Source organism: Callospermophilus lateralis, chromosome 1 (assembly GCF_048772815.1).
Source record: "Callospermophilus lateralis isolate mCalLat2 chromosome 1, mCalLat2.hap1, whole genome shotgun sequence".
NCBI classification, from domain to species: Eukaryota; Metazoa; Chordata; class Mammalia; order Rodentia; family Sciuridae; genus Callospermophilus; species Callospermophilus lateralis.
Window position 1 is genome coordinate 211,637,196 of NC_135305.1, and position 19,209 is coordinate 211,656,404.

Below are 19,209 nucleotides of genomic sequence, written 5' to 3' on the forward strand. Positions count from 1 at the left end.
CTAGTGGGGTACTATTAGGTGGTAAAGGAACTGGGGTTTCTCAAGCTAAACAATAAAATATGAAGCTCTGTTTTAATGATCTTGTGATGAAAGGGAAAAAAATCAAAGACAAGGAGCAATACAAGAAGGAGAATTTTTAAGAAGGTTCTTGTCACATAAGAACCTTAATGATCTACATCTCCCAGGGAGAGAGCAAATTGATGCCAAGAAGCCACACAAGTGTTTGGTCAGCTTGTGTTTAAATGGCCTCAGTGACCTTGGGCACCACAAGCCTGGAACTTGGTTTAACTTAATCCTCAAGCACAAGAGCTCCAAGGACACCTCTACAGAAAACTGTCTTCTTCAAATTCTACAAATATTCTTTCCAATCTGTTAGCAAATACCCAGGCGAAGATAAGCAGGAACACAAAAATCAGGGCCCCCGTGAGTGAAAATTAGCAAAAAAATGACAGGCAATGTAATAGATGCACAGATACCACAATGATCAGATACACTGTAAAACAACCAGGCTTGTTAGGTTTAATAAACATAGGCATTTAGTAACCATAGAAACAGTAAAAATCCTGAGGTGAGAAAAGATTGGGTGTATTAAGATCAGAATAAAGGTCAGGGTGGCAGAAATGTTAGTGCTATTAATTGCCTGCATTACAGAGTCTCAACACGGCCTTCAATCCTGGTTCCTCTCCTGCTCAAACACCTCCCATGGTTGCCTTTGGTCCACACGATGAAATCCTTATTTGAGCAACGGGAGAACCTGCCATCAGCGCGGGGCGCTGTGGTCACCCAGAGACGCTGTCAGGGTCTTGGGCTCAAAGACCTCAGCCTCGCCTCCCCCCACCCACGCGCCCCGTCACCTCTGTCCCCCAGCGCCCCCTGCTGGCGCTCGGTAAAGTTCAAGCACAGGCGATCACCATCTTATTCCTGGGAATCTGCAAAGGTGGGTGGGCGGGTGTTGTGTCCCAGGACAGCTCTCTGAGGGTCACTCCGCATCCGCGCTCAGCGGCTCCAGGCGCAGCCAGAGCCCGCCCTCGGCGCGCAGGATCAGCTCGGGCTTCCTGCGCGGCTCGGTGTCGTCGGGCAGGACGCGGAAGCGCAGCAGCGTCAGCGCCAGCCCCACTTTCATCTCGTTCATGGCGAACGTCTGCCCGATGCAGTTCCTGCGGGCGGGGTGGGGACTCTCACTGTGTGGGGATCCCCATCTGGACTGCATCCCACCGCTACGAGCTGGGGACCTCCCACCCACCCACCCAGATCAAGCTGAGGGGCAGCGAGGGACGCTGACGCGCCTGGACCTCTGTGGGCGTCCGTCCATGTCCCGGGGCCTGGCCCAGACTCCTGCCCCAGCTCACACCAGCAGCAGGGAGGGGACTCTGCCACACACACCCCTTTCCTGGGATCCCGTTCCAAACCTCGAGCCCGTGACGCACGCGCCCCCACAATCAGGCACGGGGCGTTCGGACGAGGCCCTCTGCACACCCTCACCCTCCCGCCTCCATGCCCGCTGCCCTCACCTGGGCCCCGCCGAGAAGGGAATAAAAGCCAGAGGTGACCTCTTCTGGGGGTTTTCTGGGTCGAAGCGCGAGGGGTCATAGATCTGGGGACAGGGCAAGAGAGGGCTGCTGGGAGATGACACACCAGCCACCCGGGGGAAGTCGTGCAGGTGCAGTAGAGGGACAGCATCTGGTGTCCCAGGTCAGGTCCGCGCCCCATCACCAGGCCCCGGGAATGGGGAGGGGGAGCAGCACCTCAGGATCTGGCCAGACCGATGGATTGTGATGGATCCCAAAGATGCTGATGGCACAGACGTTCCCTGTAGGGAAAGAGGGGACAATCAGCACGAAGTCTGTGCTGCCCCATGAGACCTCCACCGTGCCCAGGAGCCTCCTCCCCCTGCCGTTGTGGGCACCTTTGGGGATGACCCGGCCATCGGGGAGGGCAACGTCCTGGGTACAGCAGCGGGAGATGATTGTGACTGGGGGGTGCAACCGCAGACTCTCCTTGATGCACATGGTCAGGAAGGGCAACTGGGCCAGGTCGTCCCTAAGGAACCGCCCCCAAACAATTATCCAAGGAGCAAACAGAAAAACTCCCCCAGCCTTACTGCTGCCCCATGAAACCCTCTTGCCACCGCCCTCTGCCCCTCTGTCCTACAGCAAAATGAATCCCAGACGGATCAAAGGTTTAAACATTAGAAAATCAAAATTACAAAAATACTAGAAGAAAACTTGACCTGGTGTTTTTAGAAATATTTCTCAGCAAAACACACTTTTCAAAAGTGTACTCTTAAAAGTATTGATATATTTGAAAGAAAGCATTATTAAAATGATTGAACAGAAGCAGAAACATCTCACATGCTAGGGAGGCATGACCTATTAACATAAAGGTGTGAATTCTTTCTAAATCAGTTTATATTCAATGTGGTCCAATAAAAATATAGTTGGATTTTTAAACTAGACAATTTTTATTTATTTATTTATTTATTTATTTATTTATTTATTTTTGGTGCAGGAAATCAAACCCAAGGCTTTGCACATTAGAGGTAAGCACTATTGCAACTAAGCTAGATCCCCAGCCCAATGATCTTATTATAATTGGAAGGGTTAAAGTTCATCAGGGGCTGGGTCAATATAAAAACAAAAGTATCATAGAAGAGGAGCCTAATCTACCCATTATTAAGACCTATTACAAAGGTATAATAATTAAGATATTTTAAAAAAAATATATAGTACTGCAACAAGAACAGGAAAATAGATCCATAAAACAAAGCAGAGAGTTGGAGTCAGACACATCAACTTTAGCATTGGTAAAGAGGTTCCACACATTCTTGGAAAATGGATATATGGTCTGGTGGAGGTGTTCAGATAACTGGCAATATGGAAACAAAAAGAACTAAATCCTCCTCTACTCCACATGCAGGGTGGAGCCTCCCCCATAACTAAAAGATAAAACTGTAAATTTAATAGCATATCCATCATTTCCAACATTTGTCATATCTTTGTCAAAATTCTCTTTCAGCTATTTTGAAATGTATAATACATTATTGTGCAGAACATCAGAACTATTCCTCCCCCCTAACTATAACTTTGTACCCATGTACAAACTCTCCCCATCAGTCCACCCCCTTCCCAGCCTGAGTAAAGAAAAAAAAAAAACTACAAAGAAGATAACAGACATTTTTGTGACCTAGCAATAAGGAATTCTTAAAATCTCAAAAATACAAACCATAAAACCAAAATTAAAAAGGATAAATACAAACAAAAATGAAGAATTACTATATAATAAAATATATATAATATATAAAATATATAAATATATAAACATAAAATATATAAGGTATGAATATATAAAATATATATAATAAAATATATATGGACCAAATTCACATTCTGATGAGAGGTTCAGAGATATATGTAGATCTAGAACAATATCTTGAATATACAAGGAATTCCTGCAAATCAACAAACAAAATGACAGGTGACCCAAGAAAAAAGTAAACAAAAAGATATAACCTAGGAACTCCCAGAGATCAACCACAAGAGATTTAAGAAGGGGTGCACAGAGTCGCTGGTTATCAGAGAAATGGAAGTTATTAACAATGAGATGTTATATATATCTGTTTGAGGTAGGAATCAACAATGTGAGGAATGCTGAGGGTTGGCTGAGGCGGGGGGGTTGGCTGAGGTGTGTGGAGGGGTTGGCGGATCTCATGCACTGATTGTGGGGATATGGGCAGGGGCTGCCATTCTGGAGGGCAACTGCCAGTATGTGGTCAAGGAAAAATGGTATGTGTTTACAACCCTTCCAACTGGCTCCCAAGTATAGGTTTCAGAGAGGTCTTCAGACAAGTGGATGAAGAGTCACATGCAAAGATGTTCACTGCAGGGACAGGATGGAAGCATCCTGAGTGTTCAGCACTAGGGGACTGAAGACGAAAGCATCACATGACAGTTAAACACAATAATCTACATGGACTTAGAACCATGGAAGGCTAATAAAATCCCAGTGCTGCATCTCTGGAAAAGGTGAAAACCAGTATCACACCTGTGACACAACAGCATATTTGCAAAGTTTATAATATACCCACTTCAACAACAAATTTTACAAATAAAAGCATCGGTTTCTCTAGAATCACATTAGGGAAGGCTAGACTTGGGATAAATGGGAGAAAATAAGTATTGCACGGAAAAATGATGACATCTAGTCAGGAAATGGAGAGAGTGGTTAATTCAACTCCTGGCATCTGAGGAGTTTAATTTGAAAAAAATTAATTATTTAAAATTTTCAAGGTTATTTTTTCAGTCTAGCCAATCTGATTATAGCTATCATGTGGAAAAATAAGAAGTCAAGAAAAAAATGTAAAAAGCAAAATAAGTAGATGAGACAAACTTTATCAAATATGAAGTGTTTTTAAAAGTATGATAATAAAGATTCTTGGAGCTTATGATCACTAAATAAATAAATGGCACAGATTAGAGTCCATAAATAACCTCAAATACATAAATGAAGGTGGCTTATTATGAAGCAACTGTTTAAAATCCTAAGATAAGTTCATTACATTCTGTTGGGACAATTAGCTATTTGGGAAAAAATAGATTCTTACCTCAGTACTTATACCTCAATACTTAAACATTACTTATACTTATAGATTTCATAGGGAAATGTTAAATATAAAAAGTAAATAAAATGTTAAATAAATAAAATATATTTGAAAAGAAATAAACCCTTTAGTGGAAAACACACAAGAACTTTACACTTTAAAATTAAAATGTGATGGGGCTGGGGTTGCGGCTCAGCAGTAGAGCCTCACCTAGCACGTGCAGGGTGCTGGGTTCTATCCTCAGCACCACATAAAAATAACTAAAATAAAGGTATTGTGTCCAACTACAACTAAAAAAAATGCAAAAAAATTAAAGTGTGAAATGCTTTTCTAAACACAAATTTTAAAATAAACAAAAACAGGACCTTAAAAAGAATTAATAAATTTGACTACAAGTAGATGAATCAAACCAAAATAAATGAACTCAAACAAAAAATTAAAGTCAAAGGTAATTTGGGGAAGGATATTTCATGGCAGAAAAAAAAGAGCTAATTTGGGGCTGGGGTTGTGGCTCAGTGGTACAGCACTTGCCTAACATGTGTGAGGCACTGGGTTCAATTCTCAGCACTGCATTTAAATAAATAAATAAATAAATAAATAAATAAATAAAGATCCATCAATAACTAATATTTTTTAAAAAAAGAGCTAATTTTATTAATATGTAAAGAGTTCTTATACATCAATAAGAAAAAACTAAAAATCCCAAAGTAGAAAGGATAAATTTTATGTGAACTGATATGTCACATAATAAGAAATATGCATGGCTTATCAACAGATAAACCCAAAGCTCAACATTACTAGTGCTTAAATTGATGTTCATTAAAATAGCAAAGAATTATACTTCACTTATCAGATTGGCAAATATTTTAAAGTTTCTTAAAAACTTTAACTCTCGGTAAGCACTCAAGAAATGGAGCATTCTCACAGTTTCTATGTAAGACTGGATTTTCCAAGAGCTATTGAGTTATAAAAGTCAAGTACCTTTTCTTTAGCAACTGCATTTCTAGGACTTTGTCCTGCAAAGGTATTCACATGTGTAAGCAAAGTGTCGGTATACAGATATTTACTATGTTGTGTTTGTGATAGCAAAAAGATGGAAACTGTACAAATTTCCATTGACGGGGGAATGTTTTGATAAGGATATGGTGGAATACGATACAGCTACCTGAAAGGTAGAAATAGGTATCACTAGTCCTATCACACTCTAGAGGATAGACTGGTACAGAGATACTAAAGGGAATTCAGCAATGTTTTTTATAATTGAAAATGTTTACATAAATGTCCCCAACAGAGTTGTGAGATGAATAAACTATGGCATGCTCCATAGCACTCAAAATAAGGAGTTTCAAGACACAGTGTTGAGTGTAAAAACAAGGGCATATTTATACACATCTGTAGAATCAGTGTCAAGAAAAAGATCTGGAAGGACATGTGACAAATTTCTGGCTCTAGAGACCTCTCAGGAGACAGGAGACAGGATCAGGTGTGGGGAGGAGGCTAACAAGGTCATCTGCATCCATGAATGAAATTGGAGAGCGTTATGTTTAAGTAAAATAAGCCAAACACACAAAGACAAGTACTGCGGGGTCTCACTTAGAAGTAGAATCGAGAGCAATTGAACTCCTAGGAGCAAAGACTAGCATGTTGTTATCAGAGGCCATGGGGGGGGGATGGGGAAGGGATAGTCCAAAGGTCCAAAGTCTCAGCTAGATAGGGGAAAGCAGGTTGTTGTTGTTTGTGATACTCGGGATTGAACCCGAGGGTGCTCTTCCACTGAACTACATCCCATCCTTTTTTTATTTTTTGAGACAGAGTCTTGTTAAGTTTCCCAGGCTGGTCTCAAACATGTGATTCTCCTGCCTCAGTTTCCAAACTGCTGAGATTACAGGCATGTGCCACAACTCCTAGTAAGCTTCATTCTTTAAGATCAATTGAACCGAATAGTAAATGTGGCTAATGATTGAGTGCTATACATTCCAATATTGCTAAGAGAGTAAATTTCAAATATACTCATTATAAAAGAATGTTAAGTAGTTGAGGTGATGGGTATGTTAGTTTCATATAATCAATCTACATTATATTAAAAACCATAACATCTCTTTCTACCCAATATATATATATATATATATATATATATATATATATATATATTCAAAATTTTTAAGTTTTAAAAAAATTAAAGAGAGGGGCTGGGATTGTGGCTCAGCAGTAGAGCGCTCGCCTAGCACGGGCGGGACGTGGGTTCGATCCTCAGCACCACATAAAAATAAAGGTGTTGTATTGTGTCCATCTACACCTAAAAAATAAATATTAAAAAAAAAACTAAAGAGAAACGTAATTTATAATGTTTCAGTGTTTCAATTTCTGAAAGGGAAAAAATGTATTCCCATGATTGTCTTGACAATTCAAAGTTATCTTTCAAATTTTGAGTTTAAAAAAAAGAAAAGACCTTGAAGTGCTATTGCTTCAGTGTGGGAGCTGAGGGCTCTGTATCTCCTCTCAGCTGAACAGAAATGGAGGGAAGGAAAGAATGAGCAAGAGGAGAGAATGTGAACAGACCCAACATTGTCTGGAAAGACACAGGCAATCATCAAAAGCAGGAAGGGGACAAATGATGGCCTAAACAATACAAAAGGGTTATAATGAATTGTTCGAACTTTTAACAAGGGCATAATTATTTGAAGGTGGAGGAATCACAAAAACATCATCTGTACTGGGCAAAGATTCCAAGTTGAGGACACTTTCCAAAATGTCTGACCAGTCCAATACCTCTTCCCCATCCCTGGCCCCCTGGGCCCCACCTCGTCCCCTCCAATTTGCCCTCATAATCACAGAGAAATGTTTCTTAATGCCCAGATCTGATCTTCTCCTCCCTTACTGAAATATCTGCCATGGCTCCTCATTGCCCTCTGTGTTAGTCATGAATCTTCCTTTAAGTAAGAACTTGCTGTCCAGCTGCAAGAAATGCACTTATCTGTCAGACTCCAGCTACGGAGTCTTTAGGCTCTACCACACAGCATCCAAGCCACAGCCTCGCTTTCCCAGACAGCACCTAGCCAATAACTGACCATGCTGATCCACAAGCACATGAGCATCTGTGCCCAATGTCTGGCTCCCCTAACAGCGGCATCCCTGCCCACTTTAATCTTTCTTCTAATATGGGATTCCAAAGGACTCAAACTGACACATCTTTGATAAAAGTCCAAACATGGTTTTCAAAGCATTGCAAGCAGGGCATCTGATACCACACCCAGGAGTCTCTCTATTCTTGACACTGTTTCACAAAGATTCAGCCACTGCTTCCCCTGAACCCTAAACATGCCAGGCTTCTCGTACAAACTCCCAACCTAGCCTCTGCACAACCGTCCCCCTTGACCAGCTCGTCTGATCCCCACATCCAATATGGAAAAATCTGTATTCACTGTCTCACTACCAGTCTGGCCTCCATTCTTTCTGCCCCAGCTTTGTCCAGGTAGGATTAAAATGAAAAAGGAAAGATGGGCATGTAAGCATGTAACCAGAGTGCCAGCAGCTCTGGAGTCTGAGATGCTGGAATCATTTGAGCCCAGGAGTTTGAGCCTGGACAACATAGCAAGACCTCATTGCAAATAAGTAAATATGAAAGTAAACTCTAAAAATGGGACTGGACACATAGTTGGAAGATGGCAGGGCTGAAAATATGGATGTGTTTACCAAATGAAGAGATGAATGAGTTTTGCCCTCTGAGATCTTTGTGAATTCTTGGAATAGCCTGCAAGTTTTTTAAAAGAATAAAAATTAAAGCCAGACATGGTGGCATACACCTATAAGTCCAGTGGCTAGGGAAGCTGAGGCAGGAATATCATGAGTTCAAAGCCAGCCTCAGCAACAGTGAGGTGCTAAGCAACTCAATGAGACCCTGCCTCTAAATAAAAAGTACAAAATAGGGCTGGGGATGTGGATCGGTGGTCGAGTGCCCCTGAGTTCAATCCCCGGTACCAAAATAATAATAATAATAATAATAAAGGGGAGTAAATGTCTTAGGGAAATGCAAGTTTAGACAGAAGTGCAAAGCAAAGAAGGATGGTTCATTTACTGAATCCATGCTGGGTGGCATCTGCTCGACTTATATTGTCACTAGTTCTCCAAGTAACTCTATGGGGTAGAGATGCCCTCCAGTTTACAGAGAAGAAAAGAGATTCAGAAAAGGGAATTGATTTTGCTAAATGTTGCCTAGCAAGTTCAAAAAGTGATACATGTGGAGTCCCAGATAACTCCCAGCAAAAACATCTTCCTGTTCCCCACCTGGGAAGCAGGGCCCATGAGAGGGGCTCAGGGAGGGCCTTGAGGACTCACTCACCACTCAATCTCCTTAGGATCACGGTCCCTCAGCAGGTCTTGCACCTCCTTCCGGCAGCGCTCCTGGTATTCCGGGTGCCTTGCCAGGTTGTACAGGGCCCAGGAGAGACCACTGGCCGTGGTGTCATGGCCTGAGGGGCAGTCAGGCAGCCTTGGGCCTCTGGGCTGCTTCAGCACCAGAGGGTGGACAGCGCCCAAGCATTGAGGTCCTGGGAAGGGTGGGGAAAGGGGAGGAGGGACAGAATGCCATGACCCCACCCCCTCTGTACTGCCACATTAGTCCCTCACCTCCAAACATAAAGGTGTCAGCCTCCGCTCGTATGTCCTCATCTGACAACTTCTTCCCATTTTCATCCTGGACACAGGGCAAGACCCTCAAATCAGACCAAGTCTAACAGCACCTGGGTCTCAGCAGGGTCCGTCTCTTATCATCTCCAGAGCCTGACCTAGTTCTTCCTCCCGGGTTTCCTGCCTCTGTGCTCCTCAGAGGCAGCCTTCTACAGCGGGACCTCCAGCACTGATCTCTGACTGGTCTCTCCTTTCCTCAAGCACCTTCCATGGCTCCCCACAACCTTCTCAATCCCGTTCAACTTCTGTCTAATATTTACCATTAAGGTCCACGCTACCTCTTGAATTCAAGTCTCAGGGAGGCCCACCTTGGACAGCAGGAGCAAATCAATAAAGTCCACAGTCTTAGACTTGGCCTTGGCCTTGAGGAAGTCATCAACATCCTGGGCAGCCAGAGTGCAGCGCCGCTCCTGGATGACCGCATCTGTGAAGTCGTGCACCAGGTCGCACGCCCTGCGGAAGCGGCGCCCATCAGGAGTGAGGTAGTACAGGAAGTCCCAGTACAGGAAGATCTGGTGGTGCCGTTTGGTTACGAGGGCACTGAGCTCCAAGATGGCGGCAATATATTCACTGGGCTGCCTGCAGGGCCAGGACAGAGGGGAAGCAGTTCCTTAGCACACAGGGAGCACCTCCCAGCCAGGGTCCCAGGGCCACAAACCATCCAGAAAGGCATGCTGCCAAGCACACTCCTCTGTGCCACTCTCTCTGAGCTGGCTCGCGTCCCAGGTGTCCAGGGCAGAGCATGGATCTGATGCTTATCTCCTCACCCTCTTATTCAACATCTGCTCCTGCCCATTCTTCCTTGGTTTCTCCTAAATCTGCCTCCTTTTCTCCACCAAGACCTCCTGCTCTCTAGGTTTCCTTGCACCCTGTGTCTATGCGACAGTCAGTCTTCCAGGGAATCAAACATCTAAGTTCAGCTCTGACCATGACTCTCACCTGCTCCCACACCTTCCATGGCTCCCTGGGAGCCCCAGGATAAAGTTCACACCCCTTTGCCTGGCTGCTCAGTGTCCTCAAGATGTAACCACTCCTGCCCTCCAACCTCATTTCCAAGGGGTATCCTCACTACTCTTGCACATGCTCTGCTGTGAGCCCACTCGCCATTGCTCACACAAGTCCGCTACCTGGAAAGACTACTATCTCTTCCCCTCCCTGTCCTTCAGTGCCCAGTTCTGACCCACCCCCTCCAGAAGCTTCCACTGATTCCTCTGGTCAGTCCTTCCTCGTCCACCAATTTCCCAGGCCCTGGGCAAGAACTCACTCCTGACAATTGCTGTCGAAGCTGAAGACGCATTTCTGCAGACTGTCCAAGGTCATGAGGCTGATGTGCTCAAACATGTCCAGACAGGCGCTGCCCTCTGAGACCAGTCGCCGCCACTTGGCCTGGCCAGAGAAGGGAACAGGGCTGGGGCTTGGCCTTGGCTCCCAGAGCCCGTGCTCAACTACTCCTACCAGGGTGGACTCCCCAGAGCCAGCCTTCTGGTCCTGTGCCTGAGGCTCCCAAACCCAGAAGGGACCAGGTTTGGTGGGAGCAGAAGCTGTTCCTAGTAGGAGCTGAAGACTCAGGTGGGAGTCAGGAGACCTGAGCTCAAGTCCAGCTCTGCCCCCCATGCTCCATGCACCTGGGCAACTCACTGCCCTCCCCCAGGTCAGTGACCTGCCAAGTCTTCAGCAACATTTAGTTAAGTTTACCTGGTTCAATGTCAGATAAACCAGGTTAGAATGCCTGCTCACTTACTGCTGGGTAAACTTAGACAAGCTCCATAATCTCTCTGACCTTTGGTTTCATCATTCAATGTGGCAATCATAATCCTCTCTACCTCAGAGGGTTGTGAAAATCACATTAGCACAGTGTTTCTGTATGTAGTCAGTGCGGAGTAAGTGTTGGCTAGCATTATCATCTTCATTAGCATAATGAAGGATTTGGAAATGTTGCAAAATTTATTTATTTATTTATTTTTAGTACCAGAGATTGAGCCCAGGCATGCTTAAACAGTGAGTCACACCCTCAGTCCTTTTTTTTTTTTTTTTTTTTGAGACAGGGTCACACTAAGCTCCTTACAGCCTCACTAGGTTGCTGGCTTTGAACTCATGATCCTCCTCCCTCAGCCTCCTGAGTTGCTGGGATTACAGATGTGCACAACCACACCCAGCTTTCCCTAAAATTTCTGAACACGGCCCTTCCCTGCTTAAGACACGCTGCTGTCCAACCAAGCACAGTCTTAGCCTTTGAGACTTTGTAGCTCCTTTTTTTTTTCCATCTCTTGAACCTAAGCTGGATTTGAGACTTGCTTTGACCCATAGAGTATGTTCAGAGCCAGCCTCAGCAACTTAGTGAGGCCCTAAAACAACTTAGAAAGACCATGTCTAAAGGGGCTGGGGATGTGGCTCTAAAGGGGCTGGGGATGTGGCTCCGTGGCTGAGCACTCCTGGGTTCAATCTCCAGCACACACACAAAAAATCATGTGCTAGTTCTAAAACTAAGCATAGAGAGGGACTGAATGTTTATTCTCTCTCTCTCTCTCTCTCTCTCTCTCTCTCTCAACCCAGTCTCTGCCATGCTAGCAAGCCCAGGCTTGGTAGATAAGAAACAAATGGAAGAATCCCATTGGACCACTAAAGCCAATGAGTTTTAAAATAGTAGACTGTGCAGAAAGAACTACTGTATACAGCATAACTGTGTTGAGTTTCTAGGGCTTCTGTGAGGGACACTAGAAACTAATGCCTTATAAGCACCCACTATGTGCCAGGATCATAGCTCTGTGACATCATCTTGACCTCATTTTAAGTAGAGGTCATTACTCCCAATTTACAGATGAGGAAGCCAAGACTTGGAGAGAAAAAGCTATAGCCCCAAATCTACCAGCAGAAACAGGTCTGCAGACCACCAGACCTGTTGGAAGCCACTCCCCCTTTCTAGCTGGGCCCCGGGTTCAAGGAACTCACATGCATGATGTCCACACTCTGGTTGAAAATCTTCATGTAGGGCTTCAGGATGTTGAAGTGGAAGGCAGGTGTCAGCAGGCGCCGGCGGTGGCTCCACTTGTCACCGGCACTCAGCAAGAGCCCATCCCCTGGTAGAGCAGCCATGGGCAGTAGGCAAGGCAACACCATTCCCTGGCCCCCCGGGTTGTCCCCAATCCCTTTCACCTGCAGTTACTCACCCAGCCAGGGTCTCAGGTAGCCATAGAAAGCCATTTCCTTGGGTACAACCATAGCTGGCAAAAGTGAGCATCATCAGGGCCCATGGAGTGAGGTAGGGTGGAGATCCCCAGCCAAGGGTCTGCACTTCCCTCCTCCGAGCCCAGACCAGCAGGAAGAGAGCCAAGAGCATAGGAATCAGGAAGGAGTGAGGAACTAGGGGCACCAGACCAGGCTGCAGAAGCAGAGGTTCAGCACCCCCAGCAGGCCTTGACAGAACGCCTCCGTGTTCTCTCTCACTCGAGAATGGCCCGGCACTCAACAACACACCTTTCCAGGGGCTAGAAAGCCTGTCTCAGCACTCTCTGACATTTCCTGACATGCTGGGGACATATGTCATGGACACAACATGTGTTACCGTGACCCGCCACTACACAACATACATGATCTGCCCCGACATGATACCACATGGTCTGAAATAGACAGTCTAAGACAGTCTGACATGAACCAAATGTGACCTACATATGATCCCCAGACAGGATTTAAATGTGGTCCCATTAACATTCCAGATGTGACACAGGGATGACCCTGACTGTCTCCGTGTCCTCCTCCACTCCACACTAAGCACTAAGTGTTAGGGCTCCTAGAAAGGCCAGAGGATCCACCTCCCTGGTCAGAGGCTGAGCTTAGGGACCCTTCCATCAGAGGCAGCTGAGACATACCAGAGTGCACAGCACTAAGGAGGAGGCCTTGGTATGCTGGGTGAACTTGAGAAGTCATAGTACCTCCCTGAGCCCCAGTTTCCTTACCCAGGAAACTGCCTGTCTTACAGCTAGTAGATAAATGTCTTCCGTTTCAGCTGCTGGATCCTTTCTCTTGGAACCAGCACCTCACACCTTCCCCAGCCTTAATCCAAGGAGCTGAGAGGTGGTTCCACCATCCAGAGCTGAGCTAGGCCTTCACAATCAAGTCACAGTGACTAAGTGAAGATGGGTTCTTCACTCAAATGAGGCAAATTTAAGAGAATCCTGGAACTACAGGGAATTTTCCCCAGGACTTGAGATCCTAGGACTCATCTTTAGCAGCATAAGAGTGAAGCCATCACAGGAGGAAGCAGAACTGAGATGAAGACTCTTGCTGGTATTGTTTGAACTGGACCCAGCTTATCTGAAGACATTCTCCTGCCCTTTACTGTGAATAGATCCCCTTTCTTTGCTTAGACCACACGGAGTTGAGTTCCCATCACTCACAACTGAAAAAGACCTGAGCCCCCAGAGAGGGCCAAGACCCTGTCCAGAGTCACTTGCAGGTTATAGGCAGAGCCATGGTCTTTGTTGGATATCGCCCCTTCCCCGGCTCAGCCTGGCCTATCCAGAGGTGGGAAGGGCTGGGAACAGGAACAGGGAAAAGAGGCCAGGGGTCAGGACTGGGAGAGATACCTGGGGCCTGGAGCAGGGGGGCAACGAACTTAGGGTGGACAAGCCGCAGGACGGGGTAGAGGGGCCCGACCCACCAGAGGTGGACATCACGGAAGCAGTGGCCCAGCTCCTCCACCAGCCGCATGCCTTCTTCATTGTTCTGTGCCTGGGGAAGGAGAAGGCTGAGGCCAGTCCTGCCAGGGGACTTGGATTCCACCACAGCCCCCCCTCTTACCCCTTCCACCTGAAATGTTCATGTCTGTCTCTGTTTCTGTATCTCTATCCATGTGTCTCTGAACCCTCCCTCTCTTCATCTCTTTTTCTAGATAGGTATACAGACGATGAATGGATGGATGATGGATGATGGATGATGGATAGATAGATAGATGTGATATATTGTGAATAGATTATAGATAGGTATGATAGATAAAATGGTGAAGGTGTTCCTACACCCGCTGTCTGACAGGGTCACAGCATGGGCCACACCATCTGGAAACTGGAACCATTAGGAATGTTAAGTGTTTTGTTTATGATCCTCATGATATGGATAACAGGGCATACGTCAATCAATAATAGAAGTACGTATTGCCTGAGATTGCAGGAAAAGTCCCAGAATGAGAGTAAGGATACAATTGAGACATGAGGTGCGTTTCAGTGTCTCTCAGGATACAAACAATGGTGTTATTCCTCAAGCCTAAACAGCAGAAATATTTATCCCATGGTTAACAATTTACACTAGACTCCCCCAACCCCATCCAAAAGCCACAACCTTACAACAGCCCAGCTACAGAAAACAATTGCTGTGCCCACAGTACAAGGACCACCGTGTAGCTTATGATACCCCTCGAGGACAAGAGGCGAATAAAAATACATTACCCAACCAATAGACCCTCCTTTGCCTTATACAGAAATTTATGATGAAAATGGAAAACATGTAGTTAATATAAATGACAAATGAGTTGAAGTGTAAATCCTACCCTTTAGTTAAAAGATTACAAAGACATAAGAATTGGTGTGCTTTGACCAAGGATCAAGGAAGTTCTTTAAGGAAGCAGTTGAATAAGTCATATGAAGAAAGGAAATTACCTTAGAAAATGAAATAGAATAATGTAAAATTAACACAGTTTAGAGGCACTTTAGAGTAGTAGGTTTTTAAATAATAGACTTTCACTACTCTAAGTGTGTTTTACTGGGATTTTAGTTTAGAAGTTAGAAAGCTTACCAATAATCATAAGTATGCTTTAAAGTTAAAGGTTAATGAAATAATTATAGGTATGCTTTAAAGTTAGAAGTGAATAATAGGTCATGTAGTCTAGTTGCGTCTCCTAGCACCTAGTGATTGACGTGAAAACGTAAAAGCTTAATCATGATTGACTAAGGTTACAGAAAAATATTTTGAACAATGTACTCAATATCTTAGGTAATCAATATATGTCCGAAAAGATTGTAATTCTTGAAAATTATGTAAATCAAAAAAGTTTCAGGCTTTGAAGCTATCCATTAACTACCTGAGAAAACACCTGTAAAAAGGTATAAAAATAAAGGTCCCTCCAGGGGCAGAGAGATGTCTTCTGGAGGTTGCTCTACTCTTCTTCTTTTGTCGATGCCACTCCTCCTTCAGGACCACCCTGGGCCCTCTCTCCACCTCCCACTCCCCCGCCGGGGCTGGACCTCAGCAACAAAAGAGATACAAAGATGGATACATAGATTAGTGATGGAGGTGATGCATTATAGACAGATAGGGATACAGAGATGAACATACAGATGATTGACAGTTGGAGAAATGATAAATTAAATATAGATAAGATAGATACATAGACGATTGCTAGATAATGACACATTATAGGCAGGTAAGATGAATAGATAATATATTGAATAGATTAAAGATAAATAAGTAGCTAACAGAGGTAGAGATTAAATAGATAGATACTTGTGTCTGCATTTGTTTCTTTACTCCAGTTTATCTGTCCTTCTGTATGTTCTTCCATCTTTTCTCCTCATTCTGTGTCGGTTCTGCCTCCCTCCCCCCTCCATGAATATGTGCATCTCTGTCTCTATGTCTCTGATTATTCTTATCTCAACTCCCCATCTCTCTCTCTCTCTCTCTGTCCTCCCCACCAACACCTTACGATTCACCCCCATTCATTGTGGACTCATAGCTATTTCACTCCATCCAACTTTCTCCCTTGTCGCCAAACCCCAGCACAGCCTCTTGCCACTAGCTCTGGTTCCTCCCCAGCTTTTCAGAAAACAAGTTTAAAGGCAGTTCTAATCCTAGTTCCCAGCTCAGGAGAGATGTGAACTTGGAACTCACTTCAGGAGGGAACTGATGGTCAACTTAGGAGCTGGACCCCTGGCCAAGGAGGTGGCTTCAGGAGAGAGAGAGAGGAGGAGAATTTGAGATCCCAGAGAATCCCATATGAAAAGCCTGAAGAAAACAGCCGGAGGGAGATAGAGGGACCACAGGGAGCTCAGGAGACACCAGGGGAAGGTGTCATCCAGGAACCAAGAGAAGAGGAGGTCCCTGGGCATGGGACAGTTAACATAGCAGAGAACTTCTGGGAGATGGATGGGATGGGGCTGGAGATGTCCATGGGATTTAGGGAAACTGGAGGTCATGAGGGTGGTAGGGGTGGGGACCAGATGAGGAATGAGCAGGGAAAAGGAGGCCATGAACAAAGGTGAATCTTCATCCTTGAGGCTGATCAAGAAGATGGGAGGTTTGGTGCAGAGTGAATCACATTAGAGGTGAGTGGATAGGGATCTACATGGAACCTAACTGTCCAGTTCTGTGACCTTCTCCAGCATCATTGTGGAGAAGACATCAGAGAACATGGTTGGCTGAGTTTATCCAAAGCAATTTTTTTCCCAAACATCCATGTAGAAAAGCCCAAACAGCAAAAGACTTCAGCTTGTGAGTCATGTTAGGAACTGAGCTAGAGGTGGTCGAGGAAGGAGGATTGGAAAGAAGTTGTTGGACTAGGGTGCAGAGGGGATGGAAGTCCTGAGGGTGACGAGAGGAGGTGAACAAGAAAGCTGGAAGGAGAGTTGTAGTGAGCGGCGGCCACACATCATCAGTGGCACTGGAGGTGATGCTCCAGCAAGTAACAGCACAGCCAAGGTATGGTTCTGGAAATAGCGGATGCACACAGCACATAGCAAAGGCCTCTGGGAATGAGGCCCAGGATGGTGAGTGAGGAGCCCCATCCCAGCAGGCGTAGCCACCATGGCAGAGGTCACGGCAATTCTTTCTGGAAAAGAAAGTGGCTGGGGGCTGCTCAGTGACAGAGGATTCACGGAGCATGTGTGCAGCCCTGGAAAGAGAGGAAGGGAGGGAGAGAGAGGTGAGAGAGGGAAAGTGGCCGACTTGGGTCCATTGATACATCTTGGGGATGGAGGGCAGGATAAGAAAAGAGAAGTTCCTGAGAAGTTGGAGAGGGAAGAGAAACCGCTGGCCCAGCTGTGTCCCTGTGGGGATGTTGGGGGGCGGGGGAGGTGGGTCACAGCTCATTCATGCAGAGAACTGGCAGCCCTGAGGCCAACAGAGATGGGCCAGGCAGGAAGTAGACCCTGGATAATGCCCCCACAGAGGCCACAAATCCAAGGATGGAGAGTGGATTGGCCATGGGTCCCAGCTCTGTGCAGTCTTCCCCAGGAGCACCCCAAGCAGGACAGGATGCACTAATGGGGAGGAAGGCAGTAACCCATGTGACCCAAAGCAGTGGGGTAGGGAAGGGAAAGAAAGAGAAAGGGCTCAGGGCAGGAGGGGACAGAGAAGAGGGAAGGCATCCCGTGGGCAGAGGAAAAAGAGGTTGCCCACCGTCTCCCTCACTTCTCCGAGTCCACTCCCTGGCCCCAGCTCTCTGAACCCACTCCCCCCCTCAGAAAGTCCACCCACTCTGATGCTCCAGACGCAGTATGCCACACTCACCAGGCCTAGGTGACCCCAAAACCAGTTCCGTCTGGGGGGCTGTGGGAAGCATCGGAGGCGGTAGCAGTTGTCATAGAAAGTGTAGATCTTGGTCAGGATGCGGGCCAGGAACCAGGAGGCCCCGGCCAACAGCAGGAGTTGCCAAGGAGAGGCTGCCCAGGGCCCCAGTCCCAGCCAGGACAGGCTCAGCTGCGGCATCCTGCAGGGAAGATGGGACAGACGGTGAGCTACTGAGGCCCTAGAAAGGGAAGGAAACTCCAGGGACACTGGACAGGGGTGGAGACTTCAAGAAGCGGGTAGGACTGAGAGGGGGCAGACCCAGGGCTATCCAGAGAAGAGGCGTGAGAAAGGAGAAGAGAGGGAGGGAGAGCCAAGGAGAGAGAGAGAGAGAGAGAGAGAGAGAGAGAGAGAGAGGCTGTTCAAAGCCCAGAGGAGTTCAGCCTGAATCATGGGGAAGTGGCCAGGGACTCGGTTACCCAGACACCAGGCCAACACGCTCCCTGGAGCCTCCCCAGCCTTGGGTGTCACCCTCCCCATTCCGGGCCAAGGCCCCCCTCTCCCACCCCTGCCTGGCACCTTCTATCAGGAGTAGCCTGTCCCCCACAATCTCCTTTCCCCTCCTCTAGGACCTCTTTGTCCCTGGCTCCCGACCTGTAGGAGGCTGCAGGAAGCTGGCCTGGGCAGGGCTGAGCCAGCCAATCCCCACAGGCTTGACTGCCTCCTCCCTCCCTGGGAAGGCAGCCAGGACATGGGGGAGGAGCCAGCTGGGTGCAGAGGAAGCCACCTCAGGGTCACAGGCATGGGTGGATCCTCAGGATTTCATGCCTTCTGCCTGATTTAGGGGCAAAGGTAACTCTGGGCTCCCAGGTTGATTGCAGCCTCTGCCTTTCGAAGCCCAAGGGATGGCAGGCAAAAGCAATGAACTTGAGAGTTTGGGTGGCCCGAAACCAGGGCCAGGTTCCTGGCTCCTTGAGCTCCTCTTCAAGAATAGACGGGGAGGGCATCCTGCACCATCTCTCAGGGCAGAAGGAGGAGGCTCAGAGATGGAGACCTGTGCTCACCAGAGGCACAGCCTGGCAAGAGTACAAGTCCTGTCTCTAGCAGCCCAGGACTTTTATTGAGACATGACTTCAAGGAGCAGGAACAAAGAATCCAACAGGGTTAATTTATCTGGGTGAGATTCTGGAGATAAAGAGCCCAGCTGGAAAAGCACATCTGTAGGCTCAGCTTTGGAGGTCAGAGGACAAAGGGACATGTAAGGCTCAGAGGGACCATGAGTGAAAGGGGTCCAGGCCCCAAGTGGAGTCCTCGTTTTGTCATGGGAAATGCTGGTCTTCTCTGGGCTCAGTTTTACCATCTGGGAAATGGGATGTTGGGTTTTGTTTGTTTTGGGTTTTGAGACAGGGTCTCCCTGAGTTGCCCAGGCTGACCTC

At 46.5% G+C, this 19,209-nt stretch overlaps 1 protein-coding gene across 3 annotated transcripts; it reads right to left on the minus strand.

Moving 5' to 3' along the window:
• Positions 1-889: 889 nt before the first annotated feature.
• On the minus strand, positions 890-18,432 carry LOC143392818 (cytochrome P450 4F6-like). 3 transcript variants are annotated; one of them, XM_076846959.2, is made up of 13 exons: positions 18,353-18,432; positions 17,777-17,975; positions 13,867-14,011; positions 12,451-12,504; positions 12,233-12,360; positions 10,548-10,669; positions 9,592-9,862; positions 9,224-9,290; positions 8,937-9,066; positions 1,907-2,040; positions 1,746-1,810; positions 1,512-1,594; positions 890-1,157 (listed from the first exon to the last, which is right to left on the minus strand). In XM_076846959.2, the coding sequence occupies exons 2-13, from the start codon at positions 17,972-17,974 to the stop codon at positions 980-982; spliced, it is 1,575 nt and encodes a 524-aa protein (XP_076703074.2). In that variant the 5' UTR covers position 17,975; positions 18,353-18,432; the 3' UTR covers positions 890-979. The 3 variants fall into 3 exon arrangements, with proteins under 3 accessions (XP_076703074.2, XP_076703083.2, XP_076703091.2); XM_076846968.2 differs by lacking the exons at positions 17,777-17,975; positions 18,353-18,432 and adding an exon at positions 16,160-16,183; XM_076846976.2 differs by lacking the exons at positions 13,867-14,011; positions 18,353-18,432 and having other exon boundaries at positions 17,777-17,928.
• Positions 18,433-19,209: the final 777 nt, after the last annotated feature.